The 13,749-nt window shown below is 38.1% G+C and overlaps 1 protein-coding gene across 1 annotated transcript; it reads left to right on the forward strand.

The window, feature by feature from the left end:
- Window positions 1-10,810: 10,810 nt before the first annotated feature.
- Window positions 10,811-11,641, forward strand: LOC113352333 (zinc finger MYM-type protein 1-like). Its single transcript, XM_026596165.1, has one exon. It carries the CDS (start codon window positions 10,811-10,813, stop codon window positions 11,639-11,641), a length of 831 nt encoding a protein of 276 aa, XP_026451950.1.
- The last annotated feature ends 2,108 nt before the right edge of the window (window positions 11,642-13,749 follow it).

Raw genomic sequence — 13,749 nt, forward strand, 5'->3', positions numbered from 1 at the left:
ATAGCACGATAATCGTGACGGGATGGACTCTCAAGCCAAAACTGGGAATCGAGAGAAGGTATCACTCACGCACCTTTTTTCGGTCATTGACGGAGAAGAATAAGCCATGGCAAGAAAAACGAACAAGGGGATACGAGCTCTGACGAAGAGAAAAGCAAAAGGAAGAACTAACCACAATTGTCGTGAATCTCACCAACAGAAACAACAAAGACGAAGATTGAAAAGAGAAGAGAGTCACCAGAATTAATGGCGTCGGCAACAAAGGGAGGAAGAGAAGATAGACGAACAACACTTCGTTTCTCTGAAAAATGGTGAACAAGGGAGTGAGAACATAAGGGAAGGTATTTATAGGGTACAGCGCCTCAACCGAAAGCAACGGTTACGAGTCATAAAGGAGAGCTAGTGGGAGACTGCATGGCGGAATTCCCGTCATGCTCGAGGACGTGGGAAGATGGAACGATTTTCTTTCCCTCGTGCCAGGCACACGAGCGAAAGAAGGGGCATAAATGTATGGGTAGATAATCCACAAGGCTAGGTGGCGATATCCTAAGCTAGGATACACCAAAGAATAAATAGTGGCGAAGCACAAGGTAGAACCAAGCGGCACAAAGAGCGAGGAATCACATGGGTCGGACGTGATGGCCCAACAGCTGTCGGATGTGACATGACCCTTATCTTCTGACAGATCAAGCAAGCAATCATAGAACACTCAGTCAAACGAAGAAAGATAGTCAAACACAAGAACGAGAATAAAGAAGGGCGACATCGTGCTAACCAGGCGATACAGACTCGGCCTCGGGTGGAGAATTATCGGTCAAACCAGGAAGTCAGGCGATCAGTGAATGTCCGACAGAGAACAACTAAAGTGATGTAATGTGACCAACATTGTAATTCTGTTGTATGTCGACTTTGGCCTATAAATATAAGGGCTAGTCGAAAGAGAAAGGGAGGTCGAAAAGGAGAGAAGGCAAGGCATCCTACTTGAATTGAGAGAACATCACCACTACAGAGAGAGTATATCTTGTAACCAAAGAAGAAGAATAATACACATCCTTTCACCCCGTGGACGTAGGTAATCATACCGAACAACGTAAATCCTTGTGTCTATATTTGTTTATGTTCCTTCATGTTGTGTGGAATCACCTTGTACTCCATTGGATGTAGTGTGTAGTTTCTTGCCACTACACTTAAGAAGCAGCTTAATATATAAGGTTTTTGTGAATCCATAGTCCCATTGAATAATTTGTATAGTCGATAAAGTTGTGGGGAACCAATGACTAAATTTGAAGAAGCAATATAATGTATCAAATCTAATGCTTATTATTCCTCAAAGCTTAGCGCTAAACTGCACATGCCACAGAAACTTGTTGTACTTGATGCTTCTTGTTCTTGTTTTATCCATATACGACCTTGTAAATGTAGAGTTCATGAAGGGAAGTTTCCTGAACGTAATTGCCCAACTAAACTGCAGTTTACCATATTATCCAGTTATTGAAGACAATACTGAATCTGCTGTCCAAAGTGAACCTGCTAAGCTTGCAAACCAAAGGAGCAAGAAAGTTGAGAAAGAGATTGAGCAAGAAAGTACTGCTGGTCCTGAAAATGCACCTGGGAAATCCACAAAGTCAAAAGTGAAGGGTGTTCCTCTGACTGAACTGTTCCTTCCTGATCAAATAAGAAAGCACATTAAGGGTCTCAGACTCTCAGGCAGTGGGTGTCAGGTGAGCATACCAATATTCCTTGTAAACTTTAATGATATGATATCTCATCTTCATTTTAAGACAAAGTTATTGAATGGACGAAAACTATACACAACAAAATTGCAGACCTCACAATTCGAGATATCCTGAGATAGCACCTATATATTCATTCTAATTAGAAAGGGATACTAAAAGACCCACTATCCCGTCTCCATTTGCAGCCTTCGATAAAAATTTCGTGTTTGTTAAGCTCTAATGGGTTCAAACATTTTGGTCGTCCTGTAGTTTCCTCTATCATGTCTAAACGTAGAAGCAAGCCTCTGCTAGCAAGGAAATCAGCTCCAAAACTGATTTTTCTGAGTGCAGGAGAGAAAGTCATAGAGTTGAATGAGTTGTTAATACTCCCGTGAACCAGAACCTGATTCATTTGGATAGCAGAATCAGAAACAACTTAAACAATTAACCACAGATTTTCAATATCTTGCCGTCCTCTGAGCATCTCTGATTGCCTAACTCTTCCTATGTGCGTGTTTTTTACAGTGCTGTTATCATAAATTTGGATGCTTATGGGTTCCTGTGAATTTTCATCATAACAAGGAAAACAGTCGATTTATTTCTGTTTTCTTCTCTACCTGCAGAACAAAAATGAAGGCTGAAGAAAACCAAGCAATGGAACATGCAGTAGTGCGAGTTCTTGTCATTTATGTGCAGCAAAGAAACTTACATTTCAACCTCCACGGCCTCACTTATATACTGCACATCTTTTGGTGCTCGAATCAATCGAAATGCAACTTTTAATACTGAGTGAAGCGGGGCCACCATGCATTATTTTTGCATTCCTTGCTCTAATGAGGCTCGTGGTGACAATATCAAGGTTGATGGAACTCCAACTCCAAAGGAGAAATAACTAAGTAACTGAAGAATAGGTAAGCACTTGTAGCTCTTTCCCTTTCTATTACCTGTTCGCTGTAGGACTTAGTTATGACTGTTTTGTCCAAGTGCAGTGGGTCCAATGTGACAAATTTGAAGTTTGGCAACATCAGATATTTTTTTTGATCGGAAAAGAGAAAATATATTAGAAATGAAGAATGTACAAAAGTTTACCCAAGTAGACTAAAAGAGAAGGAGTAACAGACTAGGCGAAACACAAAAAAAAACAAGACTAGTTACAAGAATAAATTTTCCCAATCCGTCGTCACTGAACTTGAGAAGTTCACATGCACTCTTTTCCCTGCTGCAGAAGACCAAAGGAGAATTAAGGTTTTAGCCTCAGTACCTAGGTCATCATCTGTCTTGTAGACGTGATTGACATTGAAGATGCGGTTGTTTCGTTCAGTCCATAAACACCAGAATATAGCTGCTGGGATTAAGCTCCAGATGTAATTTCCATTGGATGTGAAATTCGGGTGATACCAACAATTAGCCAGCGACTTAATATTCCTTGGAGTGACCCAAGTGCAACACGAACTTGGGAGTAGTAGTGACCAAACCCTGAAGGAAACCCCGCAATGAAGAAAAAGGTGATCTTGTGTCTCATCATTGCAACCACAAAGCGCACAGAAGTTATCTACTGCCATTCCTTTGCGTAAGAGCATATCCTTCGTGTTTAATTTCCCATGAACCAAAATCCAGACGAAGATATTTACCTTAGGAGGGATCGACGTTTTCCAAACGAACAAAAGTGGGAAATTTTCGACACCCGCAAACTCAACCAGTTTCAAGTATAGGGTTTTAATAGAAAAGACACCCGAAGAATTCAAGGTCCACCTCCTGGTGTACGTTAATCCATCAAGGATAGGCGGGGAATCACCAACGACCGTAAGTAGTAAGGAGTATTCATCAACCTCAACACCAGAAAGTACACGTTTGAAGTCGAACTGCCAGCTACCGTCACCAGATATCATTTGAGCAACTTTTACATTTCTATTTCGACAAAGCTTGTAAAGATTAGGGGAGACAGTAACTAATGGAAGCAGCCCACACCAGGCATCATTCCAAAAAGAAATTTGTCTCCCTGAATGCAAAAATAAGGTAGAATTTTCTCCTACTAACCTCGCAGCGTCAGCAATCACACGCCAACAAGAAACCCCGTAAGATTGTGAAACTTTCCCCGGTAACCAAAAAGAGAAATCAGCACCATACTTATCTTTTATTATCCTGTACCAAAGTTTATTTTTCTCAACACCAAATCTCCACCCCCATTTAGCTAACATGGCTAGATTCATTAAACGCAGATTACATAATCCCAACCCGCCTCTTTCTTTTGTAGCTTGAACCAAGCCCCAGTTAACTAAATGTGATGTTTTTGCACCCTCTTTATATTCCCACAAACAATTACGCATCTTGTTCTCAAGCGCTTTAATGATAGAAATTGGCGCCTTAAACAGAGAGAAATAATGCGTAGGTAATGAAGATAAAATACTTTTCAGAAGTACCAACTTACCTCTCCTGGATAAATTTATTCTTCTCCAAGTAGATAGACGAGCATCAAACTTCTCAAGAATCGGATCCCAAATACTCTTAGAACCAGGCTTTGCACCAAGCGGCAACCCTAAGTATATCAAGGGTAGAGAATCTGTTGAGCAACCAAATTCAGTAGCCCAGACAGTTAAATCTGGTACATCACCAACAGCTACGAGTCTGGTTTTAGAAGTATTGACCTTCAAACCAGCAATATACTCGAAACATTGTAGTGCTGAAAACAAATTATGTAACTCCTCCTTACTATTATCTATAAAGAAAATAGTATCATCAGCATAATGAAGATGATTAACAGTAATACTGTTTGGAGAAACTGAAAAACCACTGAATAAACTTTGATTAGCAGCCCTATCCATGTATCTCGAGAAACCTTTCATTTCTATATTAAACAAAAGAGGAGAAATCGGACAACCTTGTCTAACACCTCTTGTACTAGTGAAATAACCGAAGGAGGACCCATTAATAAGTACAGAGAAAGAAGAAGTGGAATAACAAAACCTTAACCAATTGCGCCATCTTCTGCTAAACCCATTTGGTTTAGAACAAATTCCAAGTAAGACCAATTAATCCTGTCAAAAGCTTTCTCTAGATCAATTTTGCACAGAATTCCAGCGTTCCCATACCTGAGTCTAGAATCTACTAATTCAGTAGCAATCAAAGTACCAACAATTTGTCTACCTTCTATATAAGCACACTGGACTGGAGATATGAGCTTATCCATAACAAGTTTTAACCTATTAGCCAAAACCTTGGCAATAATCTTATAGACACTAGTCAAAAGACAAATAGGTTTGCAATCTTTTATAGTCTCAATATGATCCTTTTTTGGAACAAGAGTAATGAATGTAGAATTATGTTTAGAATTAATGTTACCTTTGGTGCAGAATTCGTTAACAGTTCCCATGACATCATCCTTGAGAAAGAACCAACACCTCTCAAAAAAAAAGAACATGGAAACCATCAGGACCCGGAGCCTTGTCACTGCCTAAATCACGAATTGCCTGTGTAACCTCTTCTTCAGAAAAATCAACATCTAAAATTTCCGACTCCATAGGAGTAATACTGTCAAACTCGATGCCTTCCAAATTAGGTCTTATGACTTCTTCTTCAGTAAAGAGAGTTTTATAATAGTCCACTATATGAGCTTGTAGCCGACCTCTATCAGACACCAAATCATTACCAATGTAGAGTTTCCTGATTCTGTTGTATCTTCTTCTAGCTGAAGCATTGCTGATGAAAAATCTAGTGTTCCTATCACCTTCCTGAAGCCATTTAGTCTTTGATTTGATTTTCCACGAGACTTCTTCCATTTAGAAATCTTCTCAAAGTCGGATTTATGTTGCAACTGTGCACTCAATTCATCATCAGAAAGGATATTGTTCTCAGCAAGACCGTCCAGGGTTTGAATTTCAGAGAGGATAGCATTCAACTTTGTATTGGTGTGGCCAAAAACTTTCTTGTTCCATACTTTTAATTTCTCCTTTAATGCTTGTACCTTCAACCATAACACAGTGCTAGGAGTACCTGCAAAACAAAAGGAAAGCCACCAAACTTCCAAAAGTTGTAAGAAACCATTCTCCAAAAACCACATGGCTTCAAACCTAAAAGGACTAGGTCCCCAGGAAGGATCTGAGATATCTAGGAGTAAAGGAATATGATCAGAGGTAGGTCTGGCTTTGGCTAATTGAGAGACAAACGGTAAGTGTTGTTCGAAGGAAGGCGAAATAAGAAACCTGTCTAATCGACACATAACTGGATTCGATTGACCATTCGACCATGTGAATCTAGCCTCCTTTAGGGGTAAGTCAATGAGATCATGTTGTTTTTGGCAACATCAGATATGCCCTCTATTTAATGGGACTAATAAGTGATGGTGGGCTTGCTGAATATACTTTCCCCAACTTCTAGTCAGGAGAGGTTGAAAAAGGTGAGAGAAAGCCATTGCCACAGAGTGCTGTTCTTGGTGCAAAAGATTTTCCAAACACTACCTAGTGACCTCAGTAAGTTGCGGTTCTTCAACAAGGAAGAGCTCAGTACCATAGAAAGAGTATCAGTGCGGTGATTTATTTTAGTTCAGTTCTAATATATATAACTTTTAAGATGCTAGCCTAACCAATGGGTGGAAAAATTTCTTGTTTTGTCCCAAGAAAAATGGTCCAGTTGTCCATGAAAGTGGTTGCACGCACGTATGATGTTTCTTACAGATCGTATACAGTTGACGATTTTTACAAGTTTATATGTTTCATAGTATTTATCTGTAACTTTCCATCGGGGAAAAGCACCACCTACTCTCTTTAGTGATGATTTGAGAGATGATCGTAAGAGCAACCACAGCCGCGACTAAATTTGGGGACTATACCCAAATTTAGTCTGAAAACGTAGCGCAGTGGGACGGACCATAGGTATATTTAGTCTGGAAAACTAGGGTTTGAGACTAAATGTAGTCGTCAACCCAGACCAAATCAACATATAGTGGGGCGTAAGTATTGAGAGCGTGTGATGTTAGGCGTGAGTATAATGAGCGTCTGGGACTAGGCGTTACTATAGTGAGCGTTTGATTGTGGAGCGTTAATAGAATTTGCGTCTGAATGATGCGCGCTTATAAACACCGCCTGGAAAAACGGTTACTATATGTACGCCTCACACCAAGCGTTGTTATAATCTCCGCCCCAGTTATATGGTACTTTATGAAAAATAGAAAAACTCATATCAGGCGAGAGTAATACGTGCGCCCCACGCCAGGCGAGAGTAATATGTGCGCCCCACGTCAGACGAAAGTAATATGTGCGCCCCACGAAAGGCGAGAGTAATACTTGCGCCCCACGCCAGACGAGAGTAATATGTGCGCTCCACGGCAGGCGTGGATAATACGTCCGCCGGATCAAATTTTAATCTTTCACCATTGTGCTTCACCTCCACTAAACTCATTTTTTTTTAGCTTTTAGTCTGGTTTATAGTATTTAATCCCGTCCATGACTGTGGTTGCTCTAAGAGTTATAATAGTACATGTTTCTGAAAATACACTAATTGCTTTAGCATATATCAGTTCTGGTTAAGTGACTAATGTACGACTTCGTTTCTGCTGTTATTAGTAACATGTGAGCTAATTATGTTTGGTATTCCAGATCCCAGGAGCAAAACCACTTGTAATCAGAGTTGTCTCTGTTGATAAAAAAAGTTGAAAGTGAAGCAGCGATTTTTGGAAATTCATGTAGATTATTATTCTTCAGAATTTCCTTACAAATCCAAGGTATTTACGACTTCCCTCCTACTTAATCATACGATACGTTGGATTTTATTATAGAAATAAATTAGGAAACATGAAAATATACTTCGTCTTCCATTCTGATATGAGCAAACAGGCTTTGATGTTACAGATATAATAAAAATTTAGATATTTATTCCACAGTTCAAAGAAAGAAATTTCTAGTGGTCTTTGAGGGCCTCTTGGGGACCTGGGTTTAATGTATCAGAAAATGTTTCTTTCAGGTAGTGCCTTTCTGGCGTGCAAGTTCAGGAATTTGCCTCAGAATGTCAATACTACCCAAACCAGCAGTGTATATCTTTCTTATCAGGTACTTGGCTATGCTTAGAAGAGCTTCAGAAGAGAGCATTGTGGCTTAGCTCGCAATCCATATGACCATATATATCTCTACTGGAGAACGCAAGGCCAAGGCACCTGTTTCTCTGTTACCGGACTTCAACGGCGATTATTGTTCTGGTGCTGCTGAAGATATGATCAATCAACTCCGGCAAGAAGAGAGTGGGGAAAACTACAAAAGAAAGGGAAAACAAACCTTCTCAAAGAGTGCAGAAAAGCTGCTGGGTCAAACTGATCTTTCTGCAAATGCTTCGAAAGATGTTCTTTTAATGCAAAATGGTGGAGTTAGTCCAGGATGGAGCCACACTTTGCCTCATCAGCTCGTCTACATGCCCATGTCTTGTTTCTTGTGTGTTTGATTGTGTCATGTAAGGTCTTGCACATGCTTAATGTCACGAGCCCCGTTTAACACCTCAAAGTTCAAACGAGGGGTCTACTGTCCCTACGTTTTTGTTAGGAAACCATGCCATATTTACACCATGTTTGTTTACTCCACTTATCTGAATCGTATGGATCGGAGGGAAATCATGTGATTCATCTGGATCTTACTAATATATTTATTTTGAGTTGGATCTAATTTTATTTACTCAATTTTTTTTTGCGAGTCAGTCGTTTGCTCCCATAAGGATATTTTGTTATCTGACTCAAACGGGTTCGAGTCAGAGGTCGAGTCAGATCTTACTCAAAGTGAAAAACAACTAGTCTGATTGCTAAATCAGCGCGAGTCAGGAGTGGACTCAAAAAGGAAATCAACCAGTCTGACTGCTGACTCAGTGCGATTCAGGGATTGACTAAGACCCAGACGTCGAGTCAGCTGCAAACAAACAAGGTGTTAAGGTGTTAGTTAGACTTACACCTTGTTTGTTTGCAGCTGACTCGCGATCTGGATTCGATTCAACTCCGGATTCACATAAAGTTAGATGTCAGACCGTTTGCTTTTTGAAGTGAGTCAGGTCCAACTCGCACCGGTTCAGATACCTGACCATTTGTTTTTTAAATTGAATCAGATTTGACTAACTAGCTGACCTGACGCAGAACTAACACTTGATTCAGATCCATTTGAGTCAGGTAACAAAATATCCCCGACTCACGGGACCAAGTCACTAACTCACATATTTCAGTTTAGTCGACTCAATAAACACACATATTGAGTCAGATTCAGTCGAGTCGTGATTTTATTCAGATCGAGACGAGTAAGTCATGTGTTTTCATTCAGATCTACATGAATCAGATCCATACAAACAAGGATAAATAAACAAGGATAAACAAACAAGGTGATTGTTTTCTGAATCTGACTCTGTTTATCTATGTTTCCTTATTTAATACTAGTAAGGCCACATGTGCTATGCACATGCTTGAATTGGATTCTTTTAACAACACCAAATTTGATAATAATGGAAAAAAATCTTAAAATAAAAATTTAATATCCTTGTTTGTACTCATTACGTAGATAATTTAAAGAGCTTTCCAAATATATTAATTTTGCAAAAATCCGATGTGTATTTTCAAAGATATCTAAGTTTTAATATTTTTGATTTATTTTTAAAACAATGGCATTCCTGTAAATATACAAATATTAACTAAAAGCTTAGTTAGAACAAGTCTTATGGTGGAATCCATCCATCTTCCACGCCACCTCAGCACTTGGAACTATGGATGGAAGCGCAAGTGTAATGGTAAAATCAGGCCCATACCTATTGCTTAGGAAAGATAGGCAATCGCCTAGGCCCCCGGATTTTAGGGGCCCCTAATTTTTTTTTCAGTAGTACGTATCTGCCTTGAACAGAGGGGAAAAAAATACTATGAGCCCAAGTCTTAACTATTTTGGCCAGTAAAGGAGTGTATTTTTAGGCCCACTTAGTACTCGGCTTTCTACAAAAGTAAAACCTAACTGAATAAATCCATTTACACACATTTTCGCCTTATCCCGGAGCGGTTGTCTCTTCATCTCTAGACATTAACTTCGGTAAGTTCATCGATTAGATTCAATTTCAACAGAGATTCTTCATTTTTTTTATTTATTTGTTTTAATCTACATGAAATTATTGATATGGGTATAGATATTTTTAAGATCACGAGTAGACAGTACATAATTTTGGTCAATTGCTAGTTAGGGTTTCATAGAATCATAATAATAACAGTTTAGAAGAATTGGTTTGCAAATACAAGTATACAATTGTCAATCGGCAATCTTGTGATAAACAATTGGATTGGAGAAAAGAATAGAACAAGACAAAATTATACATGTTGTTTTGTTAATTTTTTAATTTAGACTTTGTCTTCTTTGAATTATGGGACGTATTGTTGATTATTTACAAATTACAATCAAAGATAATCATAAAAAGAGAGAGTACTCTCACATGATTTTTTGAATTTTTATGTTGCTTAATGCTTATGTAGTAATGGTGTCCACTTCACTTGGATGATTTTTTATGTGACATATCTTGCTTTGTTCCCGTGTAGATTTTGAAGAGACAAAATACAAGAGTTGGAATAATCTATGACCCATAGGAAAACGAAATGCCAGAGTGGTTCTTTCAAATCCAAGAAAAGAAAAAGAGTAGAGCAACTTCAAAATTCTTTAAGAGGATCGATGAACAAATATTTGGCTCGAACAAGTGATAGTGTTGGATGTCCAGAGAGAAATAATGAGGAGGGTGATGGTCCTGCGGCAGAAACAATGAATGACAGTGATGAAGAATATGCAAATTTGGTTAATGAAATGGAGAAAGAGAATGATATTCTCAATGGTAGTAGTAGTAGTGGTCCTAGCGGAAATAATCAGGATGTACAAGGTAAAGAATTTTTACTGCCAACTACAAATGAGAATGAACACAGGCATAGCGAAGTGCAAAATGAAGAGTACGGACCAGTAAACATTTATGATCCAGGAAATTGGGAATTCATTGACCAAGGTTTCAGAGATTGTTTGGTAGAAAAAGGTCTCATAAGAGTAGTAAGTGAACATAATTAATATCCTTACAATGAACATCGAAGACGATTCTCTAACCGTTATTATAAACGAAAAATGAGTAATGGGGAAAGGGTTGATAGGAGATGGCTAGTATATTCAACTGTTAAGGATCGCGTGTTATGTTTTAGTTGCAAATTTTTTAAAGGAGATGGGGTTGATTGTCAGTTGGATACCAATGGCTATAATGATTGGTATAATCTTGGTAAAAAACTTAGACAACATGATACTTGTGAGGGACATATAGAATCCATGTCAAAGTGGAATGAGTTGGAAAGACATTTAAAGAAAAAGGAAACCATCGATAAGGCGATGCAAGAACAAATCAAGAAGGAAAAGGAGTATTGGAAACAAGTCTTGGTTAGAATAGTTTCTCTTATAAAAACTCTTGCTAAAAATAATTTAGCTTTTCGTGGGGATAATGAAAAGATTGGCGAAGCAAATGATGGTAATTTTCTCAGCTTTATTGAAATGATTGTGGAATTTGATTTGGTAATGCAAGACCATCTTCGGAGTTTCAAAGATCAGGACATTCACCATCATTATCTTAGTCCCAAGATCCAAAACGAGTTGATTTCTTTATTGGCACACCATGTGAGAGAGAAAATTGTTGAAAAAATTCAAGAAGGAAAATATTTTTCTGTGTTGTTGGATTGTACTTCGGATATAAGCCGTGAAGAACAAATGTCTCTCATTATAAGATCTATGGATTACTTAAGAACTCCGAAAGTTGAAGAATATTTTCTAGGTTTCTTGAAGGTGGAAGAAACAACTGGACTAGGACTTTTTGATGAGCTTAAAAACCTTTTGGAGAAACTTAATCTTGATATTGATGATATTAGAGGTCAAGGGTACGATAACGGGGCAAATATGAAAGGAAAAAAATAAAGGGGTGCAAAACAGGCTTCTCAAAGTAAATCCAAGGGCATTGTATATGCCATGTGCTTGCCATAGTCTTAATCTTTTTCTCTTGGATATGGCTAAGTCATGTCCTAAGGCGGTATCATTTTTCACTGTTATTCAGCGGATATACAAGTTGTTCTCATCGTCTACAAAACGTTGGCAAGTATTTAAGAAACATGTGACTGGTTTCACCATTAAGCCGTTGTCAGATACTCGATGGGAAAGCCAAAGTAATACGATTCCAACTTTCTGAAATACGGGATGCTTTGCTAGAGTTGTCGGAATCCATTGACTTTAGTGCGAAAACAAGGGCTGAAGTTGATTCCTTATTGACACGCGAGATAGATAATTTTGAATTTATATTCGGAATGGTTATTTGGCATCATTTCCTGATTGAAGTCAACTCTGTTAGCAAATTGTTACAGAAGGAAGATATGCATCTTGATGTTGCCATGGACCGAGTAAAAGATATTCTTTCTTTTTTTGAAAAGTGCAGGGATACTGGATTTGAAGATTTATTAGAGGAAGCTACCGAGTTGGCAGCAACAATTGAAATAGAACCAACTTTATATGAACCACGAATCATCCAAAGGAAAAGACATTTTGACGAGTCTGTGACCGAAAAAGAGGTGCCATTATCAGGTAAACGATCTTTTGAAGTTAACTACTTTAATTATATAGTAGATCAGGCTAGATTCTCACTCACCAGTAGGTTTGAACAATTCCAAAAGTTCAATGAAGTCTTTGGGTTCTTGTTACATGTAAAGAAGTTACATTCTCTTGATGATAGCACTTTAAAGTCATTTTGTATCAAGCTTCAAAATTATCTAAAGCATGGCATGAGTTCCGATATCGAAGGGCGTGACTTGTATATGCCGAAATGAAAGTTCTAAAAGGTTATTTGTCAGAAGAAACTGAAAGGCCAATTGAAGTATTGGATTTTCTGAAATATACGGAAGGATGCTACCCTAATGCAGAGATTGCATATAGGATTTTGTTGACAGTTCCCGTTACTGTTGCCTCTGCAGAAAGAAGTTTCTCAAAGCTAAAGTTGATCAAGTCTTATCTTCGGTCGACAATGTCACAAGAAAGATTAAATGACCTAGCAATGTTATCTATCGAGGTCGACATGGTGAATAACAACGATTACGATACGATAATTGATGAATTTGCATCGAGGAGGCCAGGAAGATCAATTTTTCGTAGATTAAATACTTTTGCATAGTTGTAATTATATTGCATACTTATGTTATGTTTTTAATTTCGTTACATACTTATGTTGGTTTATTTTTATTTATTTTTGGAAACATACGTATGTTATCGGTCTTTTTATTTTAAACAATCGGCGGAAAAAAAAAATTTAGGCCCCTATTTTCGGTTTTCGCCTATGGCCCCCAAAAAGCTTGGTATGTCCTTGGATGGAATAGTAGAAACACTATTCTTAATAGCGCTCAGTGCTATTCTTAATAGCGCTAAAAAAACGCTATTAAGATTGGAGCTTAACTCCATTAAGAATGGAGCTTTTTTCTCAGTCGTTAGATTCTCAACAAACTCAATTTAAATCTACGGATAAAAAAAAACGCTATTAAGAATGGAGCTTTTTTTTCAGCCGTTAGATTCTCAACAACTCAGTTTAAATCTACGGATAAAAAAACGCTATTAAGAATGGAGCTTTCCATGGATTCCACGGACCATTCCACCAAATCATGGAACCCTGCTTGGATTTTCTATGGAAGACCCTAACTTGGAAGTCATTATACTTGACATTCCATGGATTTTCCACACTTGGAATAGGTTGGATTCCACCATAAGACTTGCTCTTAATGGGGATATTCTTTTCATGTGACTTGACCAAACAATTACCTCTTTTCTTTATATTAGTAAGATAAGATAAGATTTGCTTAGGAGTACTCTATTTGACACCTCTATAAATAATTTCATTTGATTGGGGGCCTTGACTTATAATTGGGGGCCCTAAAATTTTATTTGCCCCCCAAAATTTTCTTGGGTGTCTAAATCATAAGATGAAAATACTATTTTACCCTTTAGTAATTAAAAATCAATTTCACTAATTAACCATCCTAATTAAGGAC

Source organism: Papaver somniferum, chromosome 2 (assembly GCF_003573695.1).
Source record: "Papaver somniferum cultivar HN1 chromosome 2, ASM357369v1, whole genome shotgun sequence".
NCBI lineage: Eukaryota > Viridiplantae > Streptophyta > Magnoliopsida > Ranunculales > Papaveraceae > Papaver > Papaver somniferum.